Source organism: Phascolarctos cinereus, unplaced genomic scaffold (assembly GCF_003287225.1).
Source record: "Phascolarctos cinereus isolate Bilbo 61053 unplaced genomic scaffold, phaCin_HiC Scaffold_726;HRSCAF=1367, whole genome shotgun sequence".
NCBI classification, from domain to species: domain Eukaryota; kingdom Metazoa; phylum Chordata; class Mammalia; order Diprotodontia; family Phascolarctidae; genus Phascolarctos; species Phascolarctos cinereus.
Genome location: NW_027556098.1, coordinates 362986041 through 363002381, shown reverse-complemented (window position 1 = coordinate 363002381; position 16341 = coordinate 362986041). Strand labels below are relative to the sequence as shown.

The following is a 16341-nucleotide window of genomic DNA, read 5'->3' as shown; positions in this document are numbered from 1 at the left end:
CCGTGGCAAACAGGCCTGGGGCCTCAGCTGCTCTTTTCTCCTCCAGGGTGACTGTGGTAAACCAGGCCCTCCTGGCAGCAGCGGACGGCCAGGAGCTGAGGTGAGGCCTGGCTCTGTGTGGGTAACTTGTTGAATGCTGACATTCTCAGGAGGCCAGACTATGTTGAACCATCCATGGTGGCAGTTACCCAGACCTGGAGGCCTTTGCTGCTTCCAGGCTTCCAGGGGCCTCGGGGCTCTGCTGCTGTCTGAGGCTCAGCAGCTTCCTGAGTCTGTGTCTTCCATCCATAGGCATCGGGGCAAGACTCTCTTACTCTCTGCTCCCCATGTGTATATCAGCACTGGGGAGGGTCAGAAGTCATGAGTTGGGCTTCTGACTCCACAACCAATTCTCTCTCAGATCTTGGCAAAGTCCCTTTCATTCTCTGGGCCTTAGTTTCTCATCTGTAAAATGAGGAGATTTGATCCATAATCCCTAAAGTCTCTTCTACTTCTAAAATCCTCTGATTTGAGATCTCCCCTGAGGGGCAGCTTGTGATCTGTGGCTCTCTAGAACACCCTCGGCTCCTTCTGTCTCACTGGAATAGGGGCAGGATGGGAGGAGATTCCCTGGGGCCATTAGAATGCGTACCCAAGTCTAGGGTATTAATCTATCATTATTACTCTTTTCCATGGGGGAAGACAGTAATATGTTGCTGTGATATGGTCATATATGCTTATCTAGCTGCATAGAGATGGCCAATGTGCTTTAAAGAACTGTTTGGCCTTTCTCCTCTTTTGTGATATCATCTGGTCTATCACTGGTTTCTGGAAGTCTTGCCTCTAGAAGTTGTACTCAGAATTTTTCTGGTCTCCTGCGCACATCACCTTGCTGTAGAGGCTGTAGGTGAAAATTAACTTTTCTGTTTCTTCTTTTTCTCATATTCTCTAGGGTGAGCCTGGCCCCATGGGACCCCAGGGAAGACCTGGCCCACCTGGCCATGCAGTAAGTTGAAATTTGAATGCTACTCCTATTAGAGAGAAGCCCTAGCTTTGAGGAGGGGAGAGAGTCAGTACCCTGGAGCAGAAACAGAGTAAGATGGTGGCAAAATGCACAGTTGTGCCAGGGCCCCCAGGTCTGATGGTCTGAGATAGTCAGTGGTCATTAAAAGAGCTTCATCTCTTCCTCATCCTCCCCAGAGCTAGACAAGCGACTCATTATCTTCCAGGCCCAGTGGCAGAGAAGGGAAGGGACACTTTGATAGTGGTACCCACAAGATAGGCACTCAGGAAGTTTGTGTCAGTGTGGATGAGGTCACAGTGCGTGCTCTAGGTTCAATTCAAAAGCATTTACTGACTGCTGCTATTTTTCTGTGTGAAATGGGTGGGGAACACATGGGTGAATAACATTTAGTTCTGGCTCTCCGGAAGCTCACAGCTGAGTATGAGAGATGAAACAAAAATATACAGTTGGACAGCAATAAAAATTCCAAAAAGTCCAAATCCTCGAGCCACGGGATGGAAAGAATAGCAGAAGACTGAGGCTGAGGTAAAGGCCCCTCTTATTCCCCCAAAACTCCTTCTCAGGGGCGTGGCTCTCTCATAACTGAACTGCATAATTCAAACTCACTGGTCAAGGCCCCATAGGGTATGACCGAGTCCCTCCACCAATCTCTACAGACTTCCTGTTGAGTCAAATCAGAAAGCATTTATTGAGCAGGTATATATATCTGTGCCAGACACAGATAGACAGACAGTCCTGGCATTAAGGAACTCCAACTGATTGAGAGAGGCAACACATAAAAGGGGTCAGTGTGAAGGTCCTGTGGACGTGAGTCTGGAACAGGGTGAAAGCACAGTTGGTTAGCCTGGGTGGCCAAAGGACCTTCTGGGAGGAGCCAGCTAATCAGAGGGAGAGGCCATGGGGGCTGAAGACACTTCCAGTGTGGGAAGTCATTCAGGACTGGAGTGAACTTCCAGGATTCTGTGAGATGGCAGCAGAGTGGCCTAGGGGAGTGCCCAAGCCCAATTCTGACCCAGCATGCTTCCCCAGAAGACAGTGAGGATAAAGTCTCAGACTACAAGGAATGGGAAGGAAGATTTTTTTAAAGCTTTAGGTATATTAGGTATCATTTTCATTATTGTCAGTGTCCTCCTCTCCACTGTTGGGCCATTCAGAGTTCCCGTGAGCCTTCCCAGCTGGTCTTTTCCATCCTTTCATTCTTTCTTTTTCTTGTCCTAGGGTCCCCCTGGATCTCCCGGCCAGCCTGGGCCTTCTGGGATCAGTGGAATCGTAAGTACCAATTACTGTTGTTCATTTTCCCTCCCAGTAGGCCTGCCTAGCTCAGCTGTGAATGGAGGGAAGAAAAAAATCTTTTGTCCCCATTCCATACCATCTGGTGTCAGCCTCTACTACACCTTTGCTCCCCAACACACATACACACACACACACACACACACACACTCTCTCTCTCTCTCTCTCTCTCTCTCTCTCTCTCTCTCTCTCCCTCTTTCTCTCTCTCTCTCTTTCTCTCTCTCCCTCTCTCTTTCTCTCTCCTACATACATACATACATACATACATACATACATACATACATACACTGAGAGAAAATGAAGAAGAGGGATGTGGAGCCCTGCACCATCTCACTGTAGAGTAGATACCAAGTGGGAGGAGTGGAGGGAGGTCTTGTAGCTGGCCTAAACTATTGATGGGCCTTCTTTCTCCCTTCTTCTCCTCCTTCCTCCCTTCTTTCTTCTGCCACCAGGGACTAAAAGGAGATCGGGGAGCCCCAGGAGAAAGGGGTCTTGCCGGTCTTCCAGGTGAACCTGGCGCACCTGGGCACCCTGGACCCACAGTAAGTACCTGGCTGGGGAAGGGCCACGTGATGGCTTGGAGGGAAGGATCTGGCCCATCTCTCAGTCAATACCCAGAACATTTCACACGGAGTCCTGCCAACAGCTATTGCAAGAACAAGGGAAGACGGACAGGGCCCTTGCTGTCAGGGATCTTGAGGTCTCGTGGGCAGATAGGACTTGTGCCTGGTAATTGGTTGCCTCTACATACATCATAGAAAAGCAAAAATACAAAGTTAGAGGCAGAGTGGAGGTGGGGGGGGCAGTAAAACCGCTCCACCTGGGTGCAGAGCCCAGGGCCAGCGTATCCTAGCCATGTGAGAGCGCACAAGTCATTTCTCTGAGCCTCAGTTTCCAAGTTTTGTGCTCCCTGCCTTATAGAAAAGGCCTCACAAACTGTAAAACCTGGAAGAAACTGGAGCTACCGCTGATACATAAAGCCAGCCCATGTTCGTCACTGAGCTTTACCAGGCCCCATGCACCCCAGTCCTGGTCTGGGCCAGCTGGTCACTTAGGACAGGGAAGGCATCTTTCCTTCGTTCTTGGAGAGCTCCCATTCTAAGGAAGAGAACATTCACTTGATGTGTTCAGCTGTTTCCAACTGGAAAACCTCTAAGGATACAGCAAACCGTGACCCGACACTACACATGGGGTATCACAGCAGCTCCCTGGGCTACATCATAAGAATTTTTTCCTGGCCTCAAGGCCACTGGGCTCACTTGGTGCTTTCAGTCAGTGCCCTTAGCCTTCAGAAAGACAGTGGTGGTTCTATGAACCTTTAGAATTAGGCAGCTAGGACCCAGCACCCCAGAAAACAGTGGGCCCTGTGCTGGACACAGTGTATGAAGGAGCCACCAAACATTTATTAAAGGTCTACTTTGTGCCTGGCACTGTGCTAAGTGGTGGGAATACAGAGATAGGCATAAAACCCAGTCCCTGCTCTCAAGGAGCTCACATGCTAATGGAGACATGTAAATGACTGTACATACAAGATATATATGTTGTAAATAGGAGGTAATTTCGGAAGGAAGGCTCTCACAATTGGTGGGGGTGGAGGGATCAGGAAAGGACACTCGCAGAAGGCAGGATTTGAACTGAGTCTTGAAGGAGGGCAGGAGGCTGAGGTGAGAGAGGGAGACCATTCCAGGCATGGGGAGTAGCCAGTAAAAAGGCATGGAGTTTGAAAGATCTTCCCACAGGGGCAGGGGCTAGGCAGGGACTAGGCAGGGCATGGGACTGCTGCTCCCTCTCATTCCCCTGCAGGCCCAACAGCCACCGCTGTCAGTGAAGGGCCCCACAGGTCATGCAATCCCACATCCCACTAAGACCACAACAATGGGTATGGGGAGCTGCCAGGAAGATGGCCTTGGGTATAACCATGGAGGGGGGGGCCTGCCTTGGCAAATGAATCATTGACTCACAAACTGAGCAGTAATCCCCTCCCTAAACAGGTGGTCATCCAAACTGTGTTTAAAATCATCCTGTATGGTATAATGTCCTGTCTCCTAAGACAGCCAACTTCATTTTTTAAAAGCTGTAATGGTTAGGAATTTTTTTTTAGATTAAGCTGGAAGCTGTCTCCCTAAAATCTTTCTCCCTTGCTCCCATTTTTGGCTTTCTGGAGCCAAACAGAACAAATAACTTCCAGATAACCCCTCCTGAGATATTTGTAAGCCAATCAGTTCCCTGAAGTCTTCTCCAGACTATTCCCACTCCCCATTCCCACTAATCGGTCTTTGTGTGGCAAGATTGCTAGTCCCTTCGCCACGCCCTCTGTCACCCTCCTCTGAACATACTTGTCATTGTCCTAAAATGGGCACCTAGAACCAAACACTGTTATTCAGCTGAGGTCTAACCAGGGCAGAGGACGATATTCCCCCTTGTTTGGAACAATCGATGAATATTTAACAAGAGCTTCCTATGGTGCCAATGGTCATAGTCGGTGTTGAGAATACAAAGACAAAAATTTCACAGTCTCTGCTATCAAGGAGTTTATATCCTCTCTGGGGAGAGGTGTAGATGAGTAGTGACGTCCACGATCCATGTAGAGATGTATAGCAATCTGAAGGGGGAAGGCTTAGCACTGAGAGGGGCCAGGAAGGCCCTCCTGCAGAGTGATGTTTGAGCTGAGCTGAGCCTTGAAGGAAGCCAGGGAACCTGAGAAGCAGAGGGGAGGAGAGAGAGGGTGCTCCAGGCACAGGGGAAAGGCAGCAGAGAAGACGGATGGGGGCTTCATACCTGAAGAACACCGAGGGACTGGGTCGGAGAAGGAGCAGGGGGGAGTAATATGGGAGAAGACTGGGTAGAGAGGAAAGGGGCAAGAGCTTTCAATGACAAATGGAGGAGTGGACATTTGAGCTCAGGGGCCATAGGGTCCACCAGAGTCCGTCAAGTAGGAAGCTGACCTGGTCAGACCCTGCTGTAGATAAACCACTTTCACTGTCCCTCGCAGCTTTGCATCATACGCAGATATAATAAGTTGTGGTAAGAATACGGGCCTGGAAGTCAGGAGAGCTGGGTTCAGGTCCTGGCTCTAGTACTTAAAAGCTGTATAACTCTGGGTAAGTTACTTCCCCTAAGCCTCAGTTTTTCATCTGTAAATAGGGACAATAATACACGCATAATCTAGCACAAAGGCTTGTTGTGAAGAAAGGGATAGATAAATGCAATCCATTATTAGGGAGGCAGTGGAGAGAGCTCTGAATTTAGAGTCACAGAATGTGAATTTGAATCCTGGCATACTAGCTCTGTGTCCCTAGGCAAATCACTTCACCTGGGTGGGCCTCAGTTTCCTCATCTGTAAAATTGGAGGGGGTGGAGGAGATGACCCTTCCAGCTCTAAATTTATTAGCCTAGGATTCTTTAGACCTCCCTGGGCCTTGGTTTCTCTGTCCATAAAAATGGATGGTCTGTCCTTGTCAGATTCTGTTCACGCTTGGTTAGTTGGGCTCTTTATTCTTTGCTACAAAGGACAACTCCCTGGGAAGGGTAGAGGTATATAGTCAGAAAGGAAGGTGAGGTAAAAACAGACAGCAACAAAAACAAATACTAAAACATGTTAAAAAGAATTATTTGGGTACTTGCTTTGAAAGAATAAAGTTAGGACTTCCCCTCCTCTCCCGAAATGAGGAGGCTGAATTTGATCATTTCTAGAATCCCCTCCAACTCTGTATCCATGATGCTATGATCCTAATAATCATACATGGGAAAGTAAACCCTAGAGGTGGCCAGAGCAGATGGGATAGAGAGCTGGCCCGTAAGGCAGGCAGGAAGGAAAGTTAGCTGAGTTCAGGCCCACCCCTGACACACACTGACTGCATGGCCCTGGGCAAGTCACTTAACTACTAAGCAAGCTAGGCAATTCTCTAAGCCTGGACATTTCATAGGAAGCATCGGCCACCTTTGGTAGCAGGCATTTCCTCATCTGAAAAGGAGGGCCCTGTATGGATGAAATCTCAGATCCAGTCTCCATCCCTATCCCTAAGGAAAGCTGTAGAAATCTGAGTTGTGGTGGTGGTTATTATTTGTCTGGACCCATGGTTGCGCTGAACTCTCTAGGAGGAAATACCTTTGACTGCTGCAAGGTGGTCACTTCTGCAGCTCATGTATAGCCTTAGAGAACTGCCCTGGACGATGAGAAGTTAAATGACCTCCCCAGGGTCATACGGCCAGCAGGTGTCAGAGACAGGATTTGGACCCAGGTCTTCCTGACTCAGATACCCTTCTGCCATGCTCTGTCTCTGGGAGAAAAATGATGTGGGATTATTTATTATAACGATTAATGTGATTTACCCTCAATCACTGATGACAAAGTGAGCAGAGAACCAAAGCCAGGAGCTCATTCTTTCCTTTGAGGGTGCAGCCTTGGGCCTCAGCCCTGCCTCAGTAGAACTCAGGGTTTTTGACTTAATTGAGCCATCCTGCGTGGGCCAAAAGCCCATCTTGTGATAGGGTCTGCGCCCCAGCCTTAGGAAGCATGCAGAGCCGTTCCACACCAGGGCTCCTGACTCCTTCTGTTTGCTCTTGTCATGCTTAGGGTGAGCCTGGCGCCGATGGAGCGACTGGCAAAGAGGTACTGTGTGATGAAGGTTCCTCCTTGCTTCCCCTGGCTGACGTGCATGCCTCTCTCTCTTCCCCTCTTTCCTCCTCTGGCCTTTTTTTGCTCAGCTTCTCTTCTGTGCCATGTGCCACATGCCACCAGCACCCTGCCAATATACTCGAACCACAGCTCTTGCTCTGCTGCCATTTCTTGGAGTCCAGACTCAGCTTTCGTTCTTTCATCAAGGCCTTCACCCTGTGAGCTGACCTAGAATGTAGTCTGCAATGGCCTCAGGCCGTTCAGAGGCTTCCCTGCATCCCTGTGATACTCTTCCCACAATGACTTCTTTTGTCTCCTGTGATATAGACCCCTGACTTTTGCTTTCTTCCAGGGACCTCCTGGAAAACCAGGACCTTATGGCCTTGTTGGCCCGAAGGTAAGAAGGTCAAACCCCTTCTGGCCTCTGTTCTGAGGGGAGGGGCAATCCCTATGGATAAGGAGAGCTGAGGTGTCTGAACCCCTGGCTATGGGACACCGGGCAGACAGGTTTGAGCATGGTTTGTTGCCATTACTGGCAGCCACAGAGGGGCCAGAGGAGGACCAAGAAACAAGAGAGGAAGACCTGAGGGAAACCGCAGGTCAGGTCCTGCTCAACTGAGTCTCACTTGGAGGAGACATACCGGCCTGGGCTTAGGAGGGAAACAGGAATTTCTCAACTTTAGCATTGACAAATAGCTTCCTCTCCTCTGTAGGGTGACCCCGGATCTGCAGGACAGAAGGGAGAGCCTGGAGAGAAGGGGAGAGCCGGCATGCCGGGAGGACCTGGCAAGAGCGGCTCCATGGGCCCTATTGGGCCACCAGGGCCTTCTGGTGAGAGAGGCCACCCAGGTTCTCCAGGGCCTGCAGGGTCCCCAGGGATGCCAGGACTGCCAGGAACAATGGTAAGGAGGAAGTAGGGCAGACACGTGGAGGACGGGGTCACTCAGAAAGATGGGGGGTATGGCAGAGAAGCACCTTGAGAGTGCTCCTGGACTTTGTTGAGAGAAAGAAGATTCAGAAGCTCTCAGCAAGGTGAGGAATCGGTGCCCCCAAAGAAATGTCACTCTTCTCTGGAAAACAGCTACTCAGATGAAAGACATTCTATTTAGAAAGAGACCTGAAGTGAGCTCTCTCTTACAGGCAGACTCGGTGAATTATGATGAAATCAAGAGATTCATCAGACAGGAGATCATCAAAATGTTTGATGGTAATTGGTCGTTTATGGTGGGTGGGGGCAGGAGGGGGCATTGCTTCTGTCTTTCACCTTTCCCCAGGTCACCCTGCTGTGGCCTAGATTTGGGGGGACCCCTGGTTTGAAGGCCTTGTTCAGCTCCTCCTTGGGATGTGTGATCTCACTAACTGGGGTGCAGATCACGGCCAGCCCACACCTGCTCATCTTGGAGGACTCCTAGCCGCATCTTCCCATCTGCTTGCTCCAGGATCCCCCCAATGTGCTGGGGGCCTTCCTTGGTTCCCCCACCATGATCTGCCTTTGGAGGCCTCAGGCAACCGGACCAGCCTCTTTGTTCAGTCAGGCTCTTCCCTCCTCCAGCTCTCCTTCAGAGCCCCCTATCCTATGTCACAGCCTGTTCACACCCACCATGCACGCTCTGCTTCTCCATTGCCCAGTGTGACTGACACTCACTTCCAGGTCTTCAGAGACTGGTGTGCACTACATCTCCCAGCAGTATGATTACAAACGAGGAACACCCTGCTTTGTTATTCCTAACCCCCATTTCTGCAGTGCCGGGGGGGGGCTACCAAGGGCTCTCCTCCCAGTAATTCCACAAGGCACATGGTCTAAGGGTTATCCCATTTTTCCATTGAGCAGAGAGGCTCAGAAAGGTCACAAGAAGTGTTCAGGGTCACCCAGCCAGAAAGCCTCACTCAGGGACCAGAAGTTAGGTCCTTCTGACTCCAGGCCTCGTGCCTCCCTGGATGTGGGCTTTTTCACCTAAAAGCTGCTTGAAGATGCAAGGAGTGTGAGGATTTGTAAGCAGGATAGCCAGTGTGGCAAGCAGGCCCCAGCTTCTCCTCTCCTATTCCTGACCCTCACCAGGGAAGGGAGGAGAAGCATCACAGCCTCTCCTAATGTTAAGAGGTCACTGCCCTTGTATTCTTAGCATCCAAACGAAAGTCCCTAATGCTGCCTTGATTGATTTCCCTCGTTCTGCTGTCTGGGGAGCTGGAGGAGGAAGCTAAAGTGCTGTCCAGGAGATCTCTAGACTGAGCAGAACACAGACTGGCCGAGCTGGGAGGGAGCCTAGTGAGCATCTCGTTCTCCAGAAGAGGAGAATGAACAATGCTGAACCAGCCCCCATAATGGCTCCCTCTCCTGCTCCCTCTTTAAAAGAAGTTTGCGTTGATCCCCATTCCTAGCCGTCTGCCGCTCCCCTACAGGGTTCACCACCACAGATGAGGCAGCGTGGGTGGTGACTGCCAGCGTCAGCCTTTGCCTTTTCTTGCAGAGAGGATGGCTTACTACACATCCAGGATGCAGTTCCCTGTGGAGATGGCAGCAGCCCCAGGCAGGCCAGGGCCCCCGGGAAAGGACGGCTCTCCCGGCCGTCCAGGCTCTCCAGGCAGCCCTGGGCTCCCAGGACAGATCGGCAGAGAAGGCCGCCAGGGCTTGCCGGGGATGAGAGGTAGCTCTGCCTGCAACACTGAATAGGTTATCTGAGATACTCACGGCTAGTCCCCAATGCCTGAACCCTCTAGCAAAAGTTGTGAGCGTTTTGCAGATTTTATTTGGTCATGCTTTCCCTTCCTGTGCTGTGCCAGATCTCCTTAGACAGCTCCATCCTTGCAGTTCACTGACTGCAGTATTGCTGTAGAGAGGCCTCTTGGGTGCATGCTTTATATCTGTCCATGAATCTGTGAGCACATGTATGAGTGCATATGAGTATGTGCGTGATGGAGAGTGTGTGGGTGGGTCTGAGGAGTATATGGGAGTAAAGTGTGTGTGTGTGTGTGTGTGTGTGTGTGTGTGTGTGTGTGTGTGTGTGGCCGTTCCACCACAGCCAGCCTGGTGTAACACTTTCCTGGCCAAGTATGTCTTCTTACCTTCATTTCCCTTGTTTCAGGTTTGCCTGGTACCAAAGGTGAAAAAGGAGACACTGGCATTGGCATTGCTGGAGAAACCGGTCTCCCTGGTCCTCCAGGTAAGAAGAGTCAGTGGCAGCTGACGGGGGAGATGGAAGATGGGAAATGACCCTGGAAGAGCTGGGAGTCCATCTTCTCTCCTGCCGGACGGCTTCCTTAATCACATCTTGGTAGAAGTACACACAATCACGCCTCGATCTGTCTACCTCCACTCACTGGTTGCCATTTATCTGACTCATTTGGATAATGAAACTGTGTTTTACCTCATCTTTAGTCACTTGCTAATTGAGTCAATTCAATTTAATTAAAAAATGGCCAATTTCTGCCCTTAATGGAGGAAATAAATAAATATAGAAAGGTGGGGGTGAAGGTACAAAGTGCCATGACTGTCCAGAGGAAGGGGGGAGGTTGGTGATGCTAGCAAAGCAGCTTCCTTTTCTGTAGGAATAAGCTTCCAAATGCCCAGGGGAGTGGATAGTGCAAGGGAGACCACCCTGATCTTACAGGTGGGGAAGCAGAGGCTCAGGGAGAAGGGACTTACCTGACCTCATGCATAGGAAACTCAGGGCCACGGTTTGAACCACGTCTTCTGACACCAAGGCCATGGCTCATTGCTCTCGAGCACAATTTCTCTCCAAGGAATATGGCAGGAGAAGCACTTGTATTGGGTGAGAAGGGAGGAGTTTCCTAATCTCTTCTTCATCTTCCCACTCTAGGTCCCCAAGGACCCCCAGGGTATGGAAAGCTGGGCCCGACTGGGCCCATGGGTCAGCAGGGGATTCCTGGCATCCCTGGCCCCCCGGGCCCTACAGGACAGCCTGGAAAGGCCGGCCACTGTAACCCTTCAGATTGCTTCAGTGCCATGCCCATGGAGCAGCAGTATCCACCAGTGAAAAGCATGAAGGGGCCATTTGGTTGAACTGATGCGCTGACCATCGGCATTAAGGACTCTGTTGGAACAGCCAAAGCTCTGTGGTCCTTCTGACTGGTTGTGAATGATTCTTAAAATTGCTGTTGATATTTTTTTAAAGAAAACACCTCCTCCAGTGCACGCACACACACACACACACACACACACACACACACACACACACACTCCAATCCCCTGTTGGAGCTTACCTCTCCAAATCTCATGTCTGTCCTTGTACTCTGTTGGCCTGTTCCAGGTTTAGGAAAGGTAATGTCCCTTGTCATACGTGCTCAAGCCAGAAATGGTCTGTAAGGAGGCTGCTCTAGATGGTCCCTGACTCCAGATTTCCTTTTTTTTTCAGCAGCTTCTCTTCCAGTTTTTTTTTTCCTTATGCCTTATTCCATCAAGACGACATCTCTGAGCCTCTCACTCCCTCCTCCTCCTCCTCCTCGGGATGTTTCTCAGGAGGCCTGGAGAAGCAACTTAGCTTATCCTTTGGGTGGCAAGACAATGGAAGGGAGGTTCCAAAATGCCACTTGTGACTCATAGAGGTCCCTCCTCGCTCCCTTGCCTGAAAACAGTCTTGCCCTGATATTCATCTCCACGTGTAGACTATGACCAGAATCCTGCCTGGTTTAGCTTTCCCTGCACCTTGGAGAATGCCTGAGTTTACACTTGGCTGCCTGGCAGTGCTTTCAGGCATGTTATCCCTCCCCATCGGTTCAGTAATTCACTGATGATTGAAGGCCTATGCAAAAGGGAGAAAGATAAGCTCATGTCCCCAGCAGAGACAGCTAGGGAACGCCTGGGGGGAAATGAGGTGGAACCTCCTGTCGGTGATAATCTCCAGCCTTGTCTTCAAAAAATGCTTCTGACAACCCCTTTTCCAAACTGCAAATTGCATCAGCTGGGATTCTAACTCACTGCCTATTTCCTTTATAAGGTAACCCGAGTCTCTGGTTTGGAAATTGGCTTGCAATGGGCATATTGGGGTCCCTGTCAATGTAGGAACTACCTGTTTTATTTCTAAATCTCTGATGTGCTAAGTCCGATGGGGCTTGGTGATATGCCTCCTGTCTGCCTTTGTACAATGACCAGGTCAAAAAAAGGCATTATAGAAACATTCCTGCCCCAGCTTCATCCTCATCCAATTTTCCAAATGCTTGATCCTTCTGGCCCAGTGGGCTAGTTGCCCTGTGCAAAAAATAACTGGTGTCCAAAAGGGTTTCCAAAGAAAGCCGCTCAGTTGGATCCAACCCTGGTTTTCTGAAAGGTTTATTAGTGATGGATAAACTTCAAAGGGACCACAGAGGCAGTAAGTTCAGATACTTATCTCAATCCCTTGGGGTTCTTGGGTAAATTGTTCCCATGAGATTTCTGAAACTCCACTTTTCTGTATGGGCCTGAAATAACCATCTGGTAGCCAGGAGCAGAGGTGTGCTGATAAGGAAAGGAAGGAGATCCATGGGGCCCCTCCCAATCCCATAGTGCTTCCATTGGAGTTCTGAGGAAAGAGGCAGCTGGCTCCTGTTTCATCCCCATCAGGGATGCTTCGTTTACATGAATTCCAGGGTGCTCTGTTAGAAAACAAACACAATCTTTGCATCAAAGCATTTGGCTATGTTCTTGGATACAGGAAGAGAGAGGAGACAAATGCTAGCATTTCTATTGGAAGCCTGACTTCCATTTGCCTACGTGGGCTGGGGTATGTTAATTGAAGACATACCACTATGAGGGACACATTTGTGGGAAAGGGAAAAAAAAAAGCTGGGTACCAGCTATCACGTTGGGTACATTGGCATAGAAGGTTGAGCTGGAGAAACTCTACTAGGAAGCTTGCAATGCATTCTCTTCAAAGGTTAATAGAGAATCCCTCTCATAGCAGGATGGCTCCTCACTTTAACAAGTCAAGTTAACTGCTAGTCTGGCGATAATTACCCTATAGTCTAAATTTGAATCTTTTTTTGATAGTCTGTCTCACTGATGTTTAAAATTGCTGCATCATCTTGGGCCATACGGGACCATGGGGAAAAATTGAGCTTACCTTCTCTTGTTAATGTGGTCAGTGGAAAATCAGTTTAACCTCTCTCAAACTTGCTCATCAGCTGCTCTGGTTTTGGGCAAATGGCATAGGAGTTGGGCAACCCCCAGAAAAGAGATGGTCTCTGAAAGCTTTCCTTCTCTACTGGGGCATTCTTTTCTGTTTTGTGTCTGCCTAATTGGTTTTCATCATCCCATCCAAAAAAGGCAAGGGGGACATACTTGTTTGTCCATGTTGTAAGGTCTCCAGCAGTAGGATCCTTAAGTGAGGAAATTGGAACATTCACCCGATGCTCTGTAAAGTGGAAAAAAGGCAGCCAGCTGCATAAAGAGAAAGGGACTGAATTTGAGGTCCTGTAAAATTCAAATCCTCTAGTAACAATTTCCCCTGTGACTGAAAACTAGCCAGACTCCCTTAAAACTGGGATTTCGCTTATTGTCTGTTGACTCCTTGCATGTCTGTGAGATTTCATTGTTTTGGTTGTTGTTCATTAATGGTTTCTGGGGAGGAAAAAAAGTCTATAAATTTACTTTCCATGCCCTCCCATAATGGAAGGGAAATGTTGCAAAACTGCCAAGTTGTGGTCTTTTGTCTGTTGGGTTTTTTTTTCATTGCTTTCCTTTCCATAGCCTCCAAGTAGCAGTTAAAAGTCTTCTGGACTTGATCTGGTTCAGGTCAGAAGGAATCAATTCCATGATATCTTAGTGGTAATAGGATTCCTTCTTGGTAAGCAGTCCTGGAACCAGAAGCTGAGCCAAAGAGTTTTATTAGGAGAGAGAGGCGGTGGGACTGGTCTGTCTCTAGGGGTAGTAATATTTTCCAGAGGGTGAGCCTCCTATTACCAAGTTATGCTTTAACTTTAGAGTTAGAGGGGTCAACTCTGGAACTTTTATTAGGCCAGTAAAGCATTCCATGGAGGCATGTGCTGAAGCCCGCCCCTTTAGCTGCCACCCACATCTCGCCACCCTCCCTGGTTGAGTCTTCAGAAAGGATTAGATTGTTTCTCCTCCTGTGAGAAATCCTTTGGTCCTCCTGCTTCAGCCCTCTCGAAAATAAACAACCGAGGCAGAACAAAGAGCCCTCCATGCTCCAAGAATCATTGAACAGCTGTGTGGGAGCCTGGGCCCTGACCTTCTGCCTGGAAAATGGCTCAGGGCCCTCCCTACCCACCCCATCCCATCTAAGTGCTCCAGTCAACACAACCATCCAGCAGGAAGCCCACAGGACATGAGCTGGGAGGGATCAGAGAGAAATATCTGCTCCAATACCCTACATCTTATAGAGGTGGAAATGGTCAACTGGGTGTAGCCCACTGCTTGGTTCTCCAATTTGTGAGAGTACCCCAGAGAGTAATACGTTTATTTTCTATGAGTTAAGAAAGGAGGAAACTTGCCCCAGGATCATATAGCAAGTAAAGTTTAAGAGTGAGGCCTAGAACATGAGGCTACTGACATCCAGCTTGTTAAAAAGAACAAGAGAAGATGTATCCCATCTCCCCCTAGCAATTGTCCAATTGAAGAAACAGACCCAGAAAGGGAACTTAGTAACAAAACCAGGGCCACAATTAAGGATTCTGCAGTCTTTGTTAAGTTAGAATTGGAAGGGCCTTATAATGATTCCATTCCATTCAAGAAACACTAAGCGCTCTGCTAAGCTCTGCCAGGGATAAAACAGGGTCCCTGTCCCCCTGGAGATCAGACTAGGAGAGGGATATGGCAAACAACTCTATCATACAGTAAGTGGATTAGAGAGATGTGAACAAAGGGCTATGTTCAAAAAGGGCACTCCAGAGAGGCTACGTGGAGGCAGCATCTGCATTGGGCTTTAAAGGATGGCTAGAACAGATGGAAGGAATTCAGGGAATGTCCATTGTTTCATATAAATAACGTGAGCACAAGCGCTGACAGAGGTGGGGAGAGACGTGAGCAGTGCTAGCTCAGGATGGAGTTCAGGAGGCCAAGAGAGCAGTCCAGTCTGGCTGGAGCCTGGACGGGAATCATGTGAGATAATGCTGGAAGAAGATTATCTCCTCTAACCCACTCAGTTTCCAGGAAACTGAGGTCCCCAAGGGACAACTGACATAGAAGCCCTAGACAAGCCCTCCACTGCCCAAGGGCCAGAGCCTTGGGAAGAAAAATGGCAGGAGCGGAATGGAAAGTGCCTCGACCTCTCAGCAGCTTCCTGAACTGACCCTCTTTGCACCCCGGTGTCCACTTCTGTAAAGTGTATCCTTCCAACTATAATTCACAAACATAAATTCTGGGCAAACAGAATCTAGCTAGGCACATCTGACTCAAGTCAGAGACTCAGTTTCACTGTGGAGCAATGGAAACTCCTGGATTTGGAATCAGAGGACCAGGATTAGATTCTTGGTTCTGTGGCTTACTGCTGTGTGATCCTAGGCAAGTCATTTAACCTCTGCCTCAGTTTCCTCATCTGTGAAATAATGAGGGTGGATTAGATGATCTCTGAGGTCCATTTCAGCTGTAATAGGCAGGTAGGGGATAGCTTGCTAGACCTGGAGTCAGGTCTCAGACACTAGTTGCCTGCAAGTTACTTAACTCTGCCTCAGTTTCCTCATCAGAAAAGCAGGGATAATAACACCTACCTCCCAGGATGATTGTGAGAATAAAATATTCTCAAAGTGCTTTGCAAATCTTTTTTTAAATTTTATTTTATTAATTTATTCTGATCTATCAACAATCACTTCCATATGCTTTTGAGTTTAAAATTTTTCTCCCCCTTCCTCCCCCACCACCTTCCCCAACACAGTGCACAATCTGATATAGGCTATACATTTACATTCCTATTAAACATCTTTTCACATTAGTGAAGTTGTAAGTAAAAAATTAAAACCAATAGGAGGAACCATGAGAAAGAAGAAACAAAACTCAACAGAAGAGAAAAAAAAAAGATAGTGATTCAACTTTCACGGTTATGATTACTATCTGTGTCTTTTTCTCCATCCTTTTTCCCTCCTGTTTATGCTTCTCTTTCTCCTCTCTCCCTTCCCCCTCCTCACCAGTACTTTGCTTTTTGACCACTGCTTCCTTCAGTCTCTCCTCCCATTATCCCCTCACAGCTTCTTCCCTCCCTTCCATCCCCTCTCCCTTTTCTTTCCCCTTTTCCCTCTTACTGCCCATAGGGCAAGTTAGATTTCCATACCTAACTGATTATGTTATTCCCTTCTTGAGCCAAATCTGATGAGAGCAAGGTTCAAACAATGCTCACCCCCCTCCCTTCTTTCCCTCTGCTGTAATAGGATTTTCTGTCTTTTCCTGTAATGTAATTTACCCTTGTCCACCTCCTCCTTTCTCAGTACATTTTCTAAGATCAGACTAATCCTCTTATTTGGATCCATTTAACCCACTTGACTA

The 16341-nt window shown here is 48.7% G+C and overlaps 1 protein-coding gene across 1 annotated transcript in view; it reads left to right on the top strand.

The window, feature by feature from the left end:
* COL16A1 (collagen type XVI alpha 1 chain) overlaps nucleotides 1-13534 on the top strand; it is a 76079-nt gene extending 62545 nt beyond the window's left edge. The window contains 11 exon segments of the mRNA XM_020983543.2: nucleotides 47-100; nucleotides 932-985; nucleotides 2222-2272; nucleotides 2746-2835; nucleotides 6870-6905; nucleotides 7264-7308; nucleotides 7625-7813; nucleotides 8052-8118; nucleotides 9380-9556; nucleotides 9995-10072; nucleotides 10730-13534. Coding sequence (XP_020839202.1) covers nucleotides 47-100; nucleotides 932-985; nucleotides 2222-2272; nucleotides 2746-2835; nucleotides 6870-6905; nucleotides 7264-7308; nucleotides 7625-7813; nucleotides 8052-8118; nucleotides 9380-9556; nucleotides 9995-10072; nucleotides 10730-10932 — 1044 coding nt within the window. The 3' untranslated portion in view covers nucleotides 10933-13534.
* Nucleotides 13535-16341: the final 2807 nt, after the last annotated feature.